We start from the raw sequence: 16749 nt of genomic DNA, 5'->3' as shown, positions 1-16749 counted from the left end.
GGTTTGTGTCACATCTTTGCCTCAAGCTTTAACAAATCTTTCCCTGTTTTGTTTTCACACAACAGTGGTTTTACAAGAGATGGCTGAATGCATGAACTCAGATCCAAGTGGCAGGAAAAACAGGCAGTCGCATTTACAGACAAGTGTGGCACCAATGTTCCTAAATGGTGAAAGTTACAGCGTTTACTTTGCAGCTGATTCTGCTTAGGTTTACAAAATCCGATTTTTAGTACACATGCAACACTTAGCTGTTCCCGCCTGTCAAGCTTCAAATTTGCTATTTAAACATGCATGCATTGACTCCAGAGCAGCAAGACGGCTTCTAAAAACCAAACAGAGAAAGCAACAAAGCAACAGCGTGCAGCAATAGGCTCAGCAGACTGGCTGATACGAGCGCCGTCGCCGCGGGCTGTTGATGAAGGGGCATGTTGTCATCACGCCTGTGGTTGTGGCCAAGTCAGAAGGGTGCGGCCAGCAAAGTAACATGCAGTTCAGGCCCGAGGACAAATATTTGGTCATTCGCTTGTTGAGCAGGTCATAACCTCAACACTGTATACGTGCCATTTCAGGAGCTCGTCCAAATAAACCGATTCCAGCATCGGGATGTCCGTATAAATGAGCACCCGACACCATAGACATACCGTATTTACATGATATTGTAAGTCGACCCCCCAAATCACATTTCCGAAAAATGAAAAAACTTCCGAGGTTGTTTACGCTTGGCTTTTAATAATATAATGCGATAGCACTATCCTGCGGCCGCCGCTTATTGCCAGCCACTATCAGCTGCTGCACGCGGGTGCGTCCATGGGCACATTCCAAAACGAATATGTATTAGTCACTGGACTACTCGTCCACACTTGCGCCATCGTCCAGCTAGCGCTGCCGTCGTGATCGCTGCTGCGGTCGCACAGCTGGTCGTTCTAACATCGTCGTGCAGTGAAATCCCGCACTTCGCAAACAGCCACATCACAACGTTGCGTGGAACAGCTGAAAATTTTGCCTCGCTGGAGCTGCCTCACCAGTTACGAACCCTCGTTGAATGTAGCCGTGAACGAGCGCCAGTCGCTTACCGGACCCGAGCACGAATGACGACTGACGAAGCACTACAATAAAATCTTTTGAAACGCGGCCGGCAGTAGTCAAATACGTCAGCCAAAGAGAAACTAAGCGTGAGTGGCGTCTGCTCTTCTGTCAGCTATTGACACTCCCCGGCACCGCTGCCATTCCGAGTGGTGGTGCCACCGCAATTGGAACAGCGGCCCTTCCATCAACTATCGACGCTCCCTTGAGCACCGAGTGCGCAGTTGAAAGTAGAAAAAAAAATTGGCGGTGGTTTAGCTCTGGTTAAATCTGGAGTGACGCGATAGCTACAGCTGGCCGAGTGGAACTTACTCAGTCGAACTGCAAAGTCAGTCTTTTGCCGGTCCGTTTCGCTGGGCGTTCCTCCATCTTTATCCCACTTGACACGGTGCATGCGCACAGCTGTTGCAGCTCGATTTCGCCGGCGCGCCGCGAGCAGCTGCTCCACACCACGTGGCTGGTCACGTGATCAACCACGTGGCGGTGGCAGCGCAGCGGCCATGCTGAAGGCTCGAAATGCTACCATAATGTAGCTACAAAACTTGGACGACGCCTATTAAGCGTAGAACGCATTGTGCCAACGCCGATTATCAGCAGCCGCAATCTGAGGGCACGAGTGGGGAGTGGGCTGGTGCTGGTTTGCTGCTTATCGACAGCCACCATTGGTTGCCGTGTACAGGGGTGGGGATGCCGGTTCTGCGGGTTGACAGCAGCTGCTGAAGGCCAGGCACCAAGAGTGATGCAACAGAGGTGCACAGCAAAAATGCAACCACGCAGTAGCATGCCTGATATCTCATTTTTCTCGCCTTTATTTATGGTGCGATGCTTTGGTTTCGATTGTAAGTCCACCCCCCCGTTTCGGATTTTCAAATTTTGAGAAATAGGCCGATTTACAATCGTGTAAATACGGTACATGACCATTTTGCGGGACTCCGGCAGCAGTCCGAATTGAACGGGGGTCAAATTAATGACGTTTTGCTGCAAACCAGTAATTTAGTGCGTGCATTGCACAAGAATGCGATTAATAAAGCCCGGTAAAGGCCCTCGGGAGATTTTTCCAAGGTTAAGGTATGACACAAATGTAACAGTACAGCCGCAGATAGTAGAATACGAACCACGCTTCAGCAATCGAACTCTTCCATCGCACTGCACGATGGAAATAGAAAAGCTTGCTGCTTTTTATGCACACGCAGACAAGTGACATTTGCTGGCGTAACTATTAAGAACCCATTCATTTTTGCCAGGTACCCCATCAGAAGAGCGACTGCCAAAGCGCTATCCCTATTTTAGGTACGTGTACACATGTATACAAAGTCACTAGAGAGCACTCCAGCAGTTCACTGCTTTGCTAACAAAGCAACACCCAGTTTCAGCCATTTCAGGACACAAACGCCTTGTCAAATCGTGTTACTGGTTTTATTTTTAAACTTTTTTTTTTCTTTCAACACTTCTTTACAATACCAACAAGTACACAAGCAGTAGTTCCTAGTCCAAAGCTTGGGCCATGGCGCGCCATTTGCACTCGCCATAAGGTAGTCACGGCAGTGCAGCACGCTTCAGCCCCGCTGAAGGAAAAACCGCCGCTCAAACCAGAGCCCAGCAAACAAAAATAGATCCCCGCCACCTTAGCAGGGCGCTCTCTCCAAAGACACTTTCCACCCCTGGCAAGAGCGGCGTTTTCCTCCCAGTGAAGACAGACCTCTCTGCGCAATTTCGCAGAACTTCTCTATACACTTAAAACGCAACACAAAAACTCTGAAAAAGAAAAAAAGCCACCAACAAATACTGTACAGTATATACAAACAAACCTACATGTGCGTGCAATTTCTTCTAAGTGTCATGTACACACGAGCTACTGCTCCGAACCGCTCGCGATGGTGCGCAGAGCAGGCAGCAAAAGACAGGGGAGAGCCAATGGTTTCACGCAAATAGTATACTGCAGGGAGAAAAAAAAATTACTTTTGTTTCAAAAGTTGTTGGTCGAGCACCGCGCACCGCCATCAAGTGGTCCGAAGGACAATTCCTACCTCCTAGAAACAGCCTCGCGTCGGCTACTAACAGCCTTTCAGTCGGCCCTAGACAAATAGCTTTATGTATATACTTGCTCTGTAGTAAGATGTGTCGCTTTTGGCTGAGACAAGTTTGTGTGAGTGCGCGCATATGCAGAGCAAGTGCACTGCCACGCCGTATCCTCATTTCATTGGAGGAAAAAAAAAAACAAGTGTTTACTTTGCGAGAGTTGTTCCACACGGTCCTGGGATGTCGCCTAAAATATATGGTATAAGCACACTTTTTTTTTTCCTCTCGAAACCTACACGGGCAGCATCCTGTGCCAGCTACAAAACTTACGCACACAGAGACAGACACATTTCCGCATCCCCAAAGCTAAGAGGGCAAAAGCTGGGGTGCAACTAGGATTTGTCACTCGTCTCTACGGTAAACATGCCTTCGCAACTTTCTCCTCACCTGAACCTTACTGTTCCCAATAGCAACAGCAAGACCACTCACTACCTTTGAATGTTTTTTCACTAGTGCAGGTTGTGCACAGGCAGTGGTGGCGCCACCTACAACTGGAGCAGCTCCCCATCGGCAAATCTCAAGGCCATCGGAAATGAGCAGCATGGGTTTGAATTAATCGCAGAAGTCAAGAACGTACCGAACCACTTTCCTTTCCTTGCACTCGAAGGCCCCAGAAACGAGCGATTTTTGTTCCCTGACATCTCAAAGCCTTCCATCCATGGCCAAACCTATTCTCATCCAATTTATCTCCTAGTACTGCTGTACTCTGGGAAACCATTTATTAAAAAAATAAATATGCAGGAAAAACAAACTCTGCTCCAACTAAAAAAGGAGGAACAAATACAGAAACCAGGGCATACATAAGCATCTTTTCTTTTTGCACTTATATTCCCGTGATTGTCCTTTCTGTAACATTCTCCGGGAAAGCCTTAAACCGTTCAAGCAGCCGTCCTGCGGGCCGTTTTGGTCTCGTCTCGCCGACGGGATTGTCTCTACAAAGGTTGCACACACGTGCGCGCATGTGTTTGTGTGTGTTGTGTGTGTACGCGCTGTTTATCACAGAAAAAACAAATGGTTTTTCCCTGGAATTGCACTGCTGCTGTTGCTTTTTTTTTTTTTATCCTCAAAGCTTCTCGCGTTTTAAAAGGCACAAGAAAAAAATAATATACAGGAATGTACCTTCCGACAAACACAACTCCAACAACTGAGTCAACGGGTCTTCCGGACACATAAATAAAGCAAAAATGTTGTTCCCAAACACTGTCCTAAGCAACCTCTATCTGCTGCCATCGACCGCACCTCTTCCGGCAGCCGCTAGACTTGAACTGCCCGTCGTCGCATTTTTTAACGTTTTCAGCCTAACAAGATGCACAGTGCTACATCGTTACGTTGCCAGCAACCTTGTTGTAAATAAGCCGCAGCACTCCCCCGATGCCCACACCCTTCCCACACCAGAAGCCCAAATAAATAGGAGTCCACTTGCCATCAATCCTCAACACTTAAGCGGTCGCTGTGTTTCTTATTACAAAAAAAAAAAGTAAAGCAGCAGGGGAAACAAATAGAGAGAAGCAGTAAGAGATGCCATTTTCACAGAAAAATAAAAGAAGGAGGAGCAAAGACAGCGATGCTCAGGAGCAGAGATTAATAATAATTAAAAAAAAAAAGGCAAAATAAACAGGGGTGAAGATGGTGGCAGCTTCTCGTGTGTAGTGACAAAAACACACTGCCTCGACAGTTGCCAGCTTGAAGATTTGGTCCGCAGGGCCCAGAGAAACGCCATCGTCAAAATGCCAGCCCCGTGTGCAGCGGGGCGTAAGCAGAGAGAGAGAGCCAGGGCACTAATGGGAGAGGAGGAGGAGTGCCACTTGTTCGGCTTCTTTTCGTACTCATTCCCTCTCTCCGCCTCCCAAGGTCAGGTGTGTGTGTGTGTGCACCTTGCTTGCTGGCCTGCAAATCACACAAAGCCCCAGGCCTCGAGTGCCTTGACAACAAAGTCTTCCTTTGAAGAGAGCACGTCGTTGCCATAGGTCTTGCAGCGACGGCTCCGGCCATGGAATAGGTCCCCGTCCAACCACAGTCCAAACTGGCCACTGCACAGAGCAGGAAAGCAATGATGCTGCTGACACGAAGTCAAAATAACATTCTGGAAGTAGTAGTCTAAAAAATGAGTGCTGCAAATTCCTTCAGGGATTGTCACCCAGAAACACACATTGGTTGGCTAGTGCAGTTTGAGTAGCGGCGATAAAAAACGTACATTTTTATGTCATGCTACTTAATGAGAGAACCTAGAGATAGCTGGGCTGCAGGAGTAAGACAGCTGGTATGCTATGCTACATGCACGATGTTGGTTCCTTTCACTGACAACTATCCTGCCCCACTTCACTCCAACACCCCCCCACCCGTTCATATTCCTCCACTGTGCCAACGCCATGGATCTGGGGTTGATGCAATAAACAGCTATTGCTGTTAAACTCATGTCTCCATTTGCTTACCCTCACAGTAAAGAGGCTGCAGCATGCTGCAGTAGTGTAGATCATTACATTTAAAGCAAAGGACACAAAGCACTTTGCAACCTGTGTTTTCATCCCAGCTGTCAGTATCCATTGTATTGCACTCTGCATGTTCCCTATTCTGGTATGTTCAACATGCTGTGTTATTCTTTGCATAATCACTCCAATTAGTCTGACCTCTTCTATAAGAGCCTGATTGTGGCTTACAACTCCCTTAAATAAATAAATAGATAAAAACAATTAAATGAAATATTTCAAAAATGTGATAGGGTTTTAACACAGTTAAGCCGAGCAGACATGCAAAAGCATGTGCTTAGCCTGGTTGGCTGAAGGTTTTGCTTCACTGTGCCGTAGGCACATCTGGAGATATGAGAATCTGGTTAAGCTCTGATCGAGGTTAAGCTGATCTGATCTCGTCGCGCCGCAGATGGAGGTTAATGAAGACGATGATGCGCAATGCACAGTGCAAGAGAGCGTTGCAGTTTAGCACAAGGTGTGATCGGCTGCGGCGATACAGTGCTCTCATTGAGTGGCTAACGAAGCCGATTTGTTTGCGCCGCCGCGGGTTCGAAACAGAGTCGTGGCAATATTTATTTCATTTCTGCCTACGCTGTTGCTATGCTAGGTTTGGCCAAAGTCACCCTCAAGGTCACCCTCCCCATTAACACCTTGCACGACACTCCTTCGAACTAACCAGAGTTACAACTAGACTTCACATAAGATTCTTGTTTGGGGCCGTGTTAAGTGGTGCTTTCACACTGAAACAAAAGCACACAAGTATGTATCCACCACCTATGGCCGACCATAATTTAGACTGAGCAACTGAAATCACGGCAGAGGTTGGAGGTCTGTAATGAATTTCCATGCAAACTCAAAGGCACGAAATAAGCAGCAGAAATGTGCAAGGCCAAATTATAAAGCTATTCGTGAAAGGGTCAGGCAGGCATTGTGCACCGAAGCACAATGGCAGGACTAGATTGCTTTCATTCTCTTTGATGGGCTAATTGTGGCCAAGGAACATAACCAAATCATCAGCCAGCAACCTATTATGTTAATCACTGAAATCTGACAAACAAATTTTTAAATATTTCTGGGTGCTTAATTGCTGGGTGCTTAGCCGTCGTAATTGGTCACCAATACAATAAATTCACAGTCATAAATTTGCACTAAATCTCACAGAATGAGAAAAAAGAGGGGGGCACATCTGGGCACTCTCAGTAACTTATCTTTCGGTGTGGCAGACAAGTAAACAAACATATCAATATAGAAAAATGCCATTAGATGTCTATGTATGAAAGAATAACTTTAGAAGCAGAATTTCAGAAAAAGAGAAAACTGTTCCAAGATATGCACCAGTGATTAACAGGAAAGGTTACTAATTCACCAAAACCTAAAATGAACACACCAAGTAAGCAAGGAACTTTGACCATTCTGCTAGAATTTAATTGAGGACAGAAAGTTTTCATACTGCCAATACATTTCCCTGGTCGATGTTATTTTACAGAGGCATTTGTTAATATACCAATTCTTATGGATACCTCGACAATAATTAAGCAACTGAAGTAAAGTCACTTGCTGTACTGACAACTGCAATGCCAAAAACCCATGCGGGTGAATGCAGCAAACAGGGCAGTACAACACCAAACTTTAGCAAGCCCTTTGTAAACCATGCAACAAGTCTCTACTGGACAGTGGAGGCTCCAGTCACTCAAAGAAAACCTGCACTGCTGTTCGCAACAGCAATAGATGACAGGAGCCGCAAAACTGTCATGCTACATCACAGCAAAGAGCTTATACATACTCTGAGATGCAAAAAACTTCAATATGTCCATGTTGCCACTTAACATCTCACTGCTGTCTACTGTGCTAACAATGCTCTTGCTAGCTGGTTGATTCTACACTGTGATGTATAATCAATGGTGGCCTCACCACTACTACAAAAAAGAAGTTAAAAGAGATTTATTTATTTATTTATTTATTTAACTATACTGCATACATTTTGTTACTGATATGTGCCAGGCTTACTGCAAAGAGCGTTAAGCGTAGTATTCTAGCTGCAGGTGCAAAGAATTTTCAGAGAGAAAGAGATGGGACGTCATTCCTGACATATTGGCTTGGCTGTCAGCTCAGTCACATGGTGTCAATGTACGCAAGTCTGAATCAAGGAACAAGCAGCAAGACCCAGCTGGGAGGGCTTTAACTGGTGGCAGCTCAGGCGTAATCCTCCAGACAATTTTCTCTCTCATGAGGCCCAGCAGATGATGGCAGCATGTTTTAAATGCTTGTGCGCCATGATGGTTTATGTTTCATGGAGGTTTAACGTCCCAAAGCTACTCTGGCTATGAGAGATGCCGTAGTGAAGGACCCCAGAAATCTAGACCACCTGGGGTTCTTTTTAACGTGCACTGACATCGCCCAGTACATGGGCCTCTAGAATTTCGACTCCATCGAAATTCGATTGCCGCGGTCAAGATCGAACCCGCATCTTTCGGGTTAGCAGCCAAGCGCCATAACCACTGAGCCACCGCGGTGTGCCTTGTCTGTCATGAATCTGTTCATGAATTGTGCAGTACAATTACACTGACTTTAGTAAAACATTCTAATGCAGCTAATGTCAATACAGGGGCTACAAGGTGGCATCTACAGGTCTTCCGGAAGATACTATCACCTGCAGGTAACTGTCACCAAAAGAGCTAGCCCCTTTCTTTGCAGAACAAAAAAAAAAAAAATGTCAGTCTCTAAACAACTGAAAACGAGCTCTGGAGCAGATTGCTTGTTTGTTTTATACAGCCTGACCTTTTCATGGTGCCAACAGAAAGGAAGATAAGTGGTGCAGTAATGTATGGGATTCAAAAGGCAGCAATGAGAAGATGAATAACTACATCACAAAAACGAAAGCCGCAACGTGGGTAGGAAGGCTACTACTCACTCTCCAGCACCGAAGGCCAGGGAATCGGCATTGCCCTTGATGAAGTAGACGTTGTCGCCAGTCCATTTGTACAACTGCACCACACAGAAGTAAAGAAAGAAAAGTTAGAGAATGAACTCAAAGTTCCAGGGTTGATTTTTGCTACAATGTGCATTCATGCAACTAGAACACAGAGGATTTTCGTTAATAACTTAAATCCGCTTTATTCGAACATTTACCGCATCTGTTTATTCAACATGTCCCTTTTGGTCTCATCAGCAAAGTGATCGAAAGGATACCCTTAATTTTGGCTTCCAAGTTCAAACTACGCAGACAAGAATCAACTGTACCATAAATCACCAAAATCATCAGGTGAATGCAAAATCAGTAACATCAACAGCTGCTGTTGCTGAAACTAAACAGATGACTAAGACATGGTCAGTTAAATTCTCCCAGACTTTTCTCTATCCTCTAGGGTGAAAAAATTTTTTGCCTTATCATGATAACGACGGGTCTCATCCCATTGGTTGTTTTAACCCTCTTTTGCTTTCTTATTCACCTCATATATAATGCTTGGCTGGGCCTTTAGGGTGTTTCAAATGAACAACTGCACCACACCATCCACAAGAGTGTCCACTCCAAACTCCTGTGGATTCATGCGGCAATAGATAGCACATGGCACTGGCTCACACAGGAATTTTCAGTTACTACATGCGATGGTGATGTTGACACCAATTACCACGGAGAAATTCTTACATATAGCTATCCCTGTAGGCAGAATATCTCACTCATGCACGCACAGCTTGCAATACAGCCCAAATGAAGACAAGTCCTGTTTTCTAAACATTGGCAAGCTCCCTGAGGCTTCCCTCCCTTGTTCACATTGTGTTCGCAATACAGCAGTATTTCGCTGACACGTTCCCAGTTTGTATGATTTCCTTGGCTTACCACATGCTCAAAACTGAGAAATAAAAATGTCCCAGAGAGTTACATTGTTCTTTATCTGGTTTATGCATTCCTAGATAATAAGATTCTCGAATACGTACGTTCACAATTTTGTGAAATTTCTCTGATCATATGATATATTCAGCGACCAACAGTGTGTGCTAACACATCAGTGACCAATGTCTGGGGGAGCACGCGACAACGGCAGAAACGCAGAGGCAGTCAGCCGCTAGGGTGGCTTCTCCGTACTGCAAACGTGGAATGGGGGCAAAGGAGCTTAAAGACTGCGATGATGCGCGAGCATGCGAGAAGGCCAAGCCCAGCGACACGCGAGGCAGTCAGCTGCCAGAGTGGCTTCGCCGCAGTGCAAAGGTACGATGAGGCAAAGACTGAAAATATGACTATGGCGACAGTGAAGAGGCATTGGCTTCTTTCGTGCCAGGGACAGAAGTCTAAAAGCACTAGAGATGCTCTTCAGAATTTGCACCAACAAGCCCTGAGAGGCCTTTTCAGCAAGTGGTAGAGTATGCAAATGCCTTTGTACTATTTCATATATATCAGGAACATTTCTCAAAGCCTTAGTAGTTTAGATGATGCATTTTCTTTTCACAGATATGTTTATTTTCCAGATTTTTAGAAATACATATAAACTAGGTTCTACTGTACAGCTACTTTGGAGCACCCACAGCGAGCCAGCAAATAATGGTTGAAAATGCATCCTGCAAGGAACTTGCCTTGAACTCTGGGTGGAAGGTGAAAAGGAACGATTCTCCTGTGCCATAGAAGTGGTCACTCATTCTCAGGGAGCATGATGTCAGGACACCAAACACCTGTGTGCAGAAAACAAGCACAAGAGAAAGTTAGCGCAGCACAAATCTGCAAAATTTTCATTTTGCGCAGAGAGGTCTTCAAGGAAGACGGTGGTCATTATCTAGGCTATTTGTGAATATGAGTTAACTTATTGGAATTAGACCATAACTTGGTTTAAAGATAAGTAACCCTGTTGCTTTTTCAAGTCACAATAATTAGCACACGTAAATCATGCCAAGGTGAATTACTGTCACAAGAATTCCGAGTTACCGTATTTATTCGCGCAATGAATATACCCCCTACTTTGGCTGCCAAAAAGTGCAAATTTTTTTATTGCATAATAAACATGACTCCTTCTTTTGAACCACAGTCTGCTGATGATATTGAATGCTAGCAGGTGCATTTATTGCAGCGTCAAAAGAACTACGCAGTGCTGTAAAGCGCAATGCGTAAAGTGAAGCCTGCTGAATGTCATGACTGCTATACCCCTATACCTCACCCAGTAGGATGGAGAGCCAATAAAAATGTTCCACGTGAAATTCGAGAACTAGAGACTTGCAAATATTGTTCTTTTTTTTGTTCGAAGTGATGTCGAAGTAAATTTTCTTCGAATAATTTCAAAGCGAATAGTTCGAATACTTCTGGCACACAAAAAAGGTCTAATGGCATGTAGGCATTTCCAAAATCACATTTTCTTTAACGTACAAGGCCATTACATGTAAAAACTGTGTAATGAAATTTTGTCACACTCTTTGAAGCCATCTAGACCTTCTGCGAAAATTGCCACCAGAAATTGGGGGAGTCGACATAAGTGCGATGCCAACGTATTTGTGGGGTGCGAGACCTATTTGAGGAGCCTCTGGCTGCTGCTCTTATTGCGACTGCATCATTGTGCAGCTGTTTCTTTTCAGTGCTGATGCCATGGACAACTATCAAAAGTACGCATCACACACCCAGTGCCACTCCTTCATGCTGGCACTGTCGTGCTTTGTTAGCGAATTTCACGCGGAGAAGGGCGACTGCAGTAGATGCAGTCAACTGACTCGTCCCGCGCAAGTCAAGGGAGCCGCGAATCCTCCAAATGATGCAGGCCACTGAGTGGTTCCAGCATGTTGCACCTCGGGTAACGCAGGCGCAGACAACTGGCAGTACCGATATGGGTGCCGGGCTAGCGCCTGCTCATGTCAGCTGCAGCACACATGCACACACCGGCTCCACCATAAGCGTAGCCGTGCAGGAACGTGACATGTACGCCTAGCAGGTGTCCATAGAGTCTGAACTTTGGTTGCACATGCGTCACAGTGCTACCCCAGAGGAGGTACGCTGAACCGAAACCACACAAAGCAAGCATTCCAGGAACGTTATTCACTTAAGATGAACACTTCGAGATCTCAAATCCAAGCATTCAGATTGAATCCCTTTCTATTCGACAGAATATTCGAAATTATCGAATATTCGCACATGAATATTTGCCTCTCGAGAACCGATAAAAACTATGCTTCATCAATTAGGTTGTTCATCAATTAGATTGTTCAATCTGCCCTAATTTTTGTCCTGTCTTACCACTTCAAATTTTTTGGATTAGTATTTTGCCCTGTATAATGAACGCAACCCCAAACTTTGAGAGATTTTTTTAGAAAAAAAAGTCATTAATATTGCGAGTAAATACAGTATGTCAGCACGCTCACAAAATACGAATCAATGCAAAAAACTGTTTATTCTTCAGCGCTAAATATGTTAAAACTATTTGGCAGGCTGGTTGGCCTAGGTACGGGATGAACTTGAGTCACTAAAAAGAAAATTTCTCCTCTCCTGCTCTTCCTGCTTTGCATGCAATGAAACTTTACTGCACATGCTCACTCAATACGCTTTTCCACTAAAGGCAACATACAAGCATAATCCAGCAACTACCACAGATTGTCAACTTTATAGCTCCGCAATCCTCTCATGACCCACTCCTAGAAAGCAGAAACATTTTATCACAAAGCATAAGCAGCACCAGTTTTAAAAAACTTATGAAGCCTCATACCTACATTCTAAACTGTTATCCGAATAGCGACCAAAAATTACTGGAAAGATGAGGACGACATAAGCCAAAGGCAATATGAACTTTTATGTCACGTGAACCACTGATTTGCTGCATGCGCAGCATAACAGGGGTGTTTTTCAGCAATATTTTGCGGCAGCATAGGTAAACTGAAGGATTATGAGTATTCAACAAAAGAAACAATATTTCAACAAATCGGGCCTCTTCTCTTCGACAGTGTTCTGTGCCCCTTTATTATAGACATCAAGGACAGCTCTACCTAATTTTTGTACTAAGTAAAAACTGGTTCTCTGGCAATTCTTGGATATGTGGCTGTTTGCCCAGCAGCAAAAGACGCACTTATACTACTGAGAAAACCGGCTAGAAAATTTTCCTGCCATTTGACTCAAACTCGCGACGTTTAGACCGAAAAGGACTCTGCAGTCAATGGTTGGGGGTGAACGGCTGTTTTGCCCAGCCTTAGATATCCACATGAAAAAAAAAAGTCTGCAGTTTGTTCACGAAAATGCCTGGTGGCAGTGATGACCGCATTTCATATTTTAGTGCTTCGAAAAACATCATTTCCAGTTAAAGCCGCGTCTTTGCCGTTAGAATGCAGTTATCTGCCGACATGTCAACTTCAATTAGTCCTCCAGGGCCGTGCAAAAGAAGAGACTCACAGCGCCCTCGGTGTCCAGCACAGCAAGCAGGATAGGTGTTTCGACCTTGAGCATCTCGCGGTAGAGCGTCTTGAGGCTGAAGCCGTGCTTCAGCGTGCTGTACACAAGCCCCCACGAGTAGCTCTCCGCTCGCGCCGGAAGGTGCTTGCACAGCTGCGATGAAGGAAGCGGGAGCAAGAAAACAATTGTGCGCACACCTAGGACAGCTCCACATACAGAGCACGAAGGCAGGAGCGCCAAGCAAAACACATCAGTTCAGCATTTAAGTGCGACCATACTATAAAGTTAAAGCATGCTAAACTCTGCACCATCTGATTTCCTAATACAGACGCTGAACCACAGACAAAAAATAATGAGCAAAGGGAAGTCAAAGAGATCCAAAATTCCACTTGTTGCAAGACTGGACACCATTGAGGAGCTACTATGCAGGCCATGCGACTACACGGCATGTCTGAAGCATTTCTAAGTCTCTGAGAGAAAGAAACTCATTTTCTATATTTATCCTCGCCAACAAGGCAGACCAGCAATCAACCTGTATTTTTAATATAGCTTAGTAAAAAACCTAACAAGAAGTTAGGAAAGTATTTGACACAAAATCGTAGAATGTTACTTAGGGTATAACCCTCAAGCTGCATGTAGTACAGTTAGTTGTTCTTGCCTGGCCTGCAGCTCCGTGACACATACGCATCCAAGGCAAGCAAAGCAAAAAATGAATATGGCTTAATGGAGACATACTAGTCCATGATTTCTGTGTGCACCACTAGTGTGCCATGCAAACTACGCCAACATTAGTCCAGCCTGTAGTTACACAAGCAATCTGTGTCACCATAAAAAAAAAGGCAAAGTTGTTAAAAAAAAGCAAAGTTGTTAAAAAAAAGCAAAGTTGTTAAACACCATTAAACACCATTTCCTAAGGTACATTTTTTCTCCTGCATCTTTTAATGTAATGTCCGAAGACATTTGGTGCTTATATAGCAGCATTTCCAATAATGTGATATACAGCTGCATCAGGACTGAACTACACTGTCATGATTAAAGTGAATTACAGCGTCATCATTACATTTATTTCTAGCATCATCACCACTGTGTTAAACTGCAGTTATCTCTCAAGTTTTTGTGCAGAATTTTAAACGCTATGTCAGAATGGCAACTGATAATAATATCGACGTCTTCAGTTTCTTCATGCTATAAGTTTGGTAGCACAGGTATCCACAAACCTCCCGACGGTGTTCCTCGGTGAAGATCTCCGTGGAATCAAGCAGTTCAGGTAATGGAAGGTCAGTCAGGTCCAGCGGAGACTCCCTCCGTGCTTCGCTCATTGACACCACCTGGACGAAATGGCACAATAAAAAGATTCATTGTCTAGCAGCACTTTCCCACTCCCCACAGCAAGATTTTCCACAGCGACCTTTTTACAACATGATCTGTTAATACCACTGCTCATGAAGTCCTCATAAACAGAAGTTGACTGCAAGCTGTTTTTGTCAAGGTATGTTCGATGACAGCACACAGTGTTTTTCCAGATATGCCACCACCGAGTACCTCTTGCTCCATGATAAGGGGGTACTAGATTCACCCAGCAACCTGATGATGATGAATTTTTATGGCACAAGGGCATCTATGGCCAAAGAGTGCCATGGCACAAGGTAGTTTTTCATTGCACAAGGTGGGGGTCAGAAACCGATTTCCCAAGCATTTCACCCTAAAGAAGTTGAGCACCAGGCAGGGGAAAGCTTGCACCTATTGTATCACCGGTAGACACCCGGCGACACTGGGGATCGAACCCCGCACCTCCCGCATGCGAGGCAGATGCTCAAACCACTAGGCCACCGCTGCAGTTACCCAGCAACTTGCTTGCAATTGCAGCTTGGTGTTGTCTCACAAAAGACATCAAATGCCCATGCCCACAACAGCATGAATACAAAGCTGCCCAAGCACGATGGCTAGGGGACCTATCAATCACCTCGAGTGATCCCGTGAATTTCACATCTTGTGTTAGTCTAATATGCAGAAGCTCAGATTCAAGTATGCCACTGCATGCCTTCATTCAGCTATGCAGTTAAGGATGCAGTGCACTGGGAAATACACACACACAAACAGGTCAGCAAGAGAAGGAAGACCACACAGGATGGGGAAATGAGTCCACAAACAAAAAAATTGGCAGTGGTTTAGCTCTGGTTAAACCTGGAGTGACGCGATAGCTACAGCTGGCCGCGTGGAACTTGCTCAGCTGAATTGCAAAGTCAGTCTTTCGCCGCTCCGTTTCACTGGGCGTTCCTTCTTCATCTTCGTCCCACTTGACACGGCGCATGCGCACAGCTGTTGCAGCTCGGTTTCGCCGGCGCGCTGCGCCGCCTGCAGCAGCAGCTGCTCCACACCACGTGGCTGGTCACGTGCCGCCGCCATGGTCACGTGCCACCGCCATGCTGAAGGCTTGAAATGCTACCATAATATAGCTATCGCTACAAAACTGACGAATAATTACGCTAAGCTGTGCAATGCAAGAACACAGCAATATCTTAATAATGAGAGAAACCAGTGCAATGTGCAAACAAAACCAATGTGCCTCTAATATGCAGCTGCTTCCCTCTCACTCTCGCTGTCCTGCATTGCAGTGTTACGGCCCTGCTGTGCCGAAGCTGCTACTTCCTTCGCTCTATCCCCCTCCTGTTTGTTCTCTTACCTCCCCTGCTGTGTAGACGGCTATGCCAAAGTCTTGGATTCAGGAGTGCTTTCCATTAACAACTATCCCTCTAAATATATGTTCGACGAACTAGCGCAGCAGTCGGGGCAGTAGTGTGCCACTTGCCTCCCAGTCACCGGGTGAGACCGCAGGTGCTCCTCCTCCAGGTGGCACTGTGGTGCTGTCAAAGAGCTTAAAGAAACGCAGAGCGCCACCGTGGCCCCTCTTGGAGCCATGGTGTCCCTTGCTGCTGCCACTGCCACTCGTGTCGGGAGTCTCGCGCCCTTCCTCAGTGCCGCTCGTCCCTGTAGCATGGATGGTGGTGGAGAACAGCTCAGCTTCGTCTTCGTCCCCAGGCTCGGGCAACGGCTCGAAGCCGCGGCTTGCCAGGTCCACCCGATGCACATCGCCGTACACCGAGGGTGCCCACTTTTCGAGAAAGCAGTACAGCTCGTCAGCCCTGCACAGAGGAAAGGCGCAACGAAGATGTAAATAAAACACAAAGAGAGCATGAAAATATTACTGTGCACTGTGGCTGTCCCTCTCCCACCGCAAGTGGATTTAAGGGGGGGAACGGTGGGGCAACCACCTCCCCCAACGAGAAAGTTCCCATTGAAGAGCCACAATGACCTCCATTTCTTTCTTTTTTTGTGTGGTTTGGTTTCTGGTTTATGAGAGTTTAATGTACCAAAGCGACTCACGCTGTGAGGGACGCCATAGTGGAGGGCTCCGGAAATTTCAACCACCTGGGGTTCTTGAACGTGCACTGATATCACACAGTACATGAGCCTCTGGGATTTCACCTCCATCGAAATGCGACCGCCGCGGCCGGGATTGAACCCGCGTCTTTCGGGTCAGCAGCGAAGTGCCATAACCACTGAGCTACCGCGACGGCCTTTTTTTTTTTTGTAAAAATAAGGTTAAATGCATATTGCATACATGGGACCATGCACTTGTACCACCCTCTGTTCAAGAATTTCTCAGAAATCTGCCCGTATTTCACACATATAGACAAATCTTATTAAAAGTGAACGTCATATAGAGAGAAACATGTCACACATGCGTTCAGCACCAACTTTAAAAAA

At 45.6% G+C, this 16749-nt stretch overlaps 1 protein-coding gene across 6 annotated transcripts in view; it reads right to left on the bottom strand.

The window, feature by feature from the left end:
• Window positions 1–2477: 2477 nt before the first annotated feature.
• mtd (TLD domain-containing protein mustard) overlaps window positions 2478–16749 on the bottom strand; it is a 199633-nt gene continuing 185361 nt past the window's right edge. For all 6 annotated transcript variants that reach the window (XM_077661812.1, XM_077661815.1, XM_077661817.1 and 3 more), the window contains 6 exons: window positions 15791–16124; window positions 14199–14309; window positions 12982–13134; window positions 10200–10295; window positions 8542–8615; window positions 2478–5192 (listed from right to left, as the gene is read on the bottom strand). In XM_077661812.1, the coding sequence (XP_077517938.1) occupies window positions 5057–5192; window positions 8542–8615; window positions 10200–10295; window positions 12982–13134; window positions 14199–14309; window positions 15791–16124 (904 nt within the window). In that variant the 3' untranslated portion in view covers window positions 2478–5056. The remainder of the gene's footprint in view (window positions 5193–8541; window positions 8616–10199; window positions 10296–12981; window positions 13135–14198; window positions 14310–15790; window positions 16125–16749) is intronic.

The sequence above is a fragment of the Amblyomma americanum genome, chromosome 4 (assembly GCF_052857255.1).
Source record: "Amblyomma americanum isolate KBUSLIRL-KWMA chromosome 4, ASM5285725v1, whole genome shotgun sequence".
NCBI classification, from domain to species: Eukaryota; Metazoa; Arthropoda; class Arachnida; order Ixodida; family Ixodidae; genus Amblyomma; species Amblyomma americanum.
This window is presented reverse-complemented; position numbering and strand designations above follow the sequence as displayed.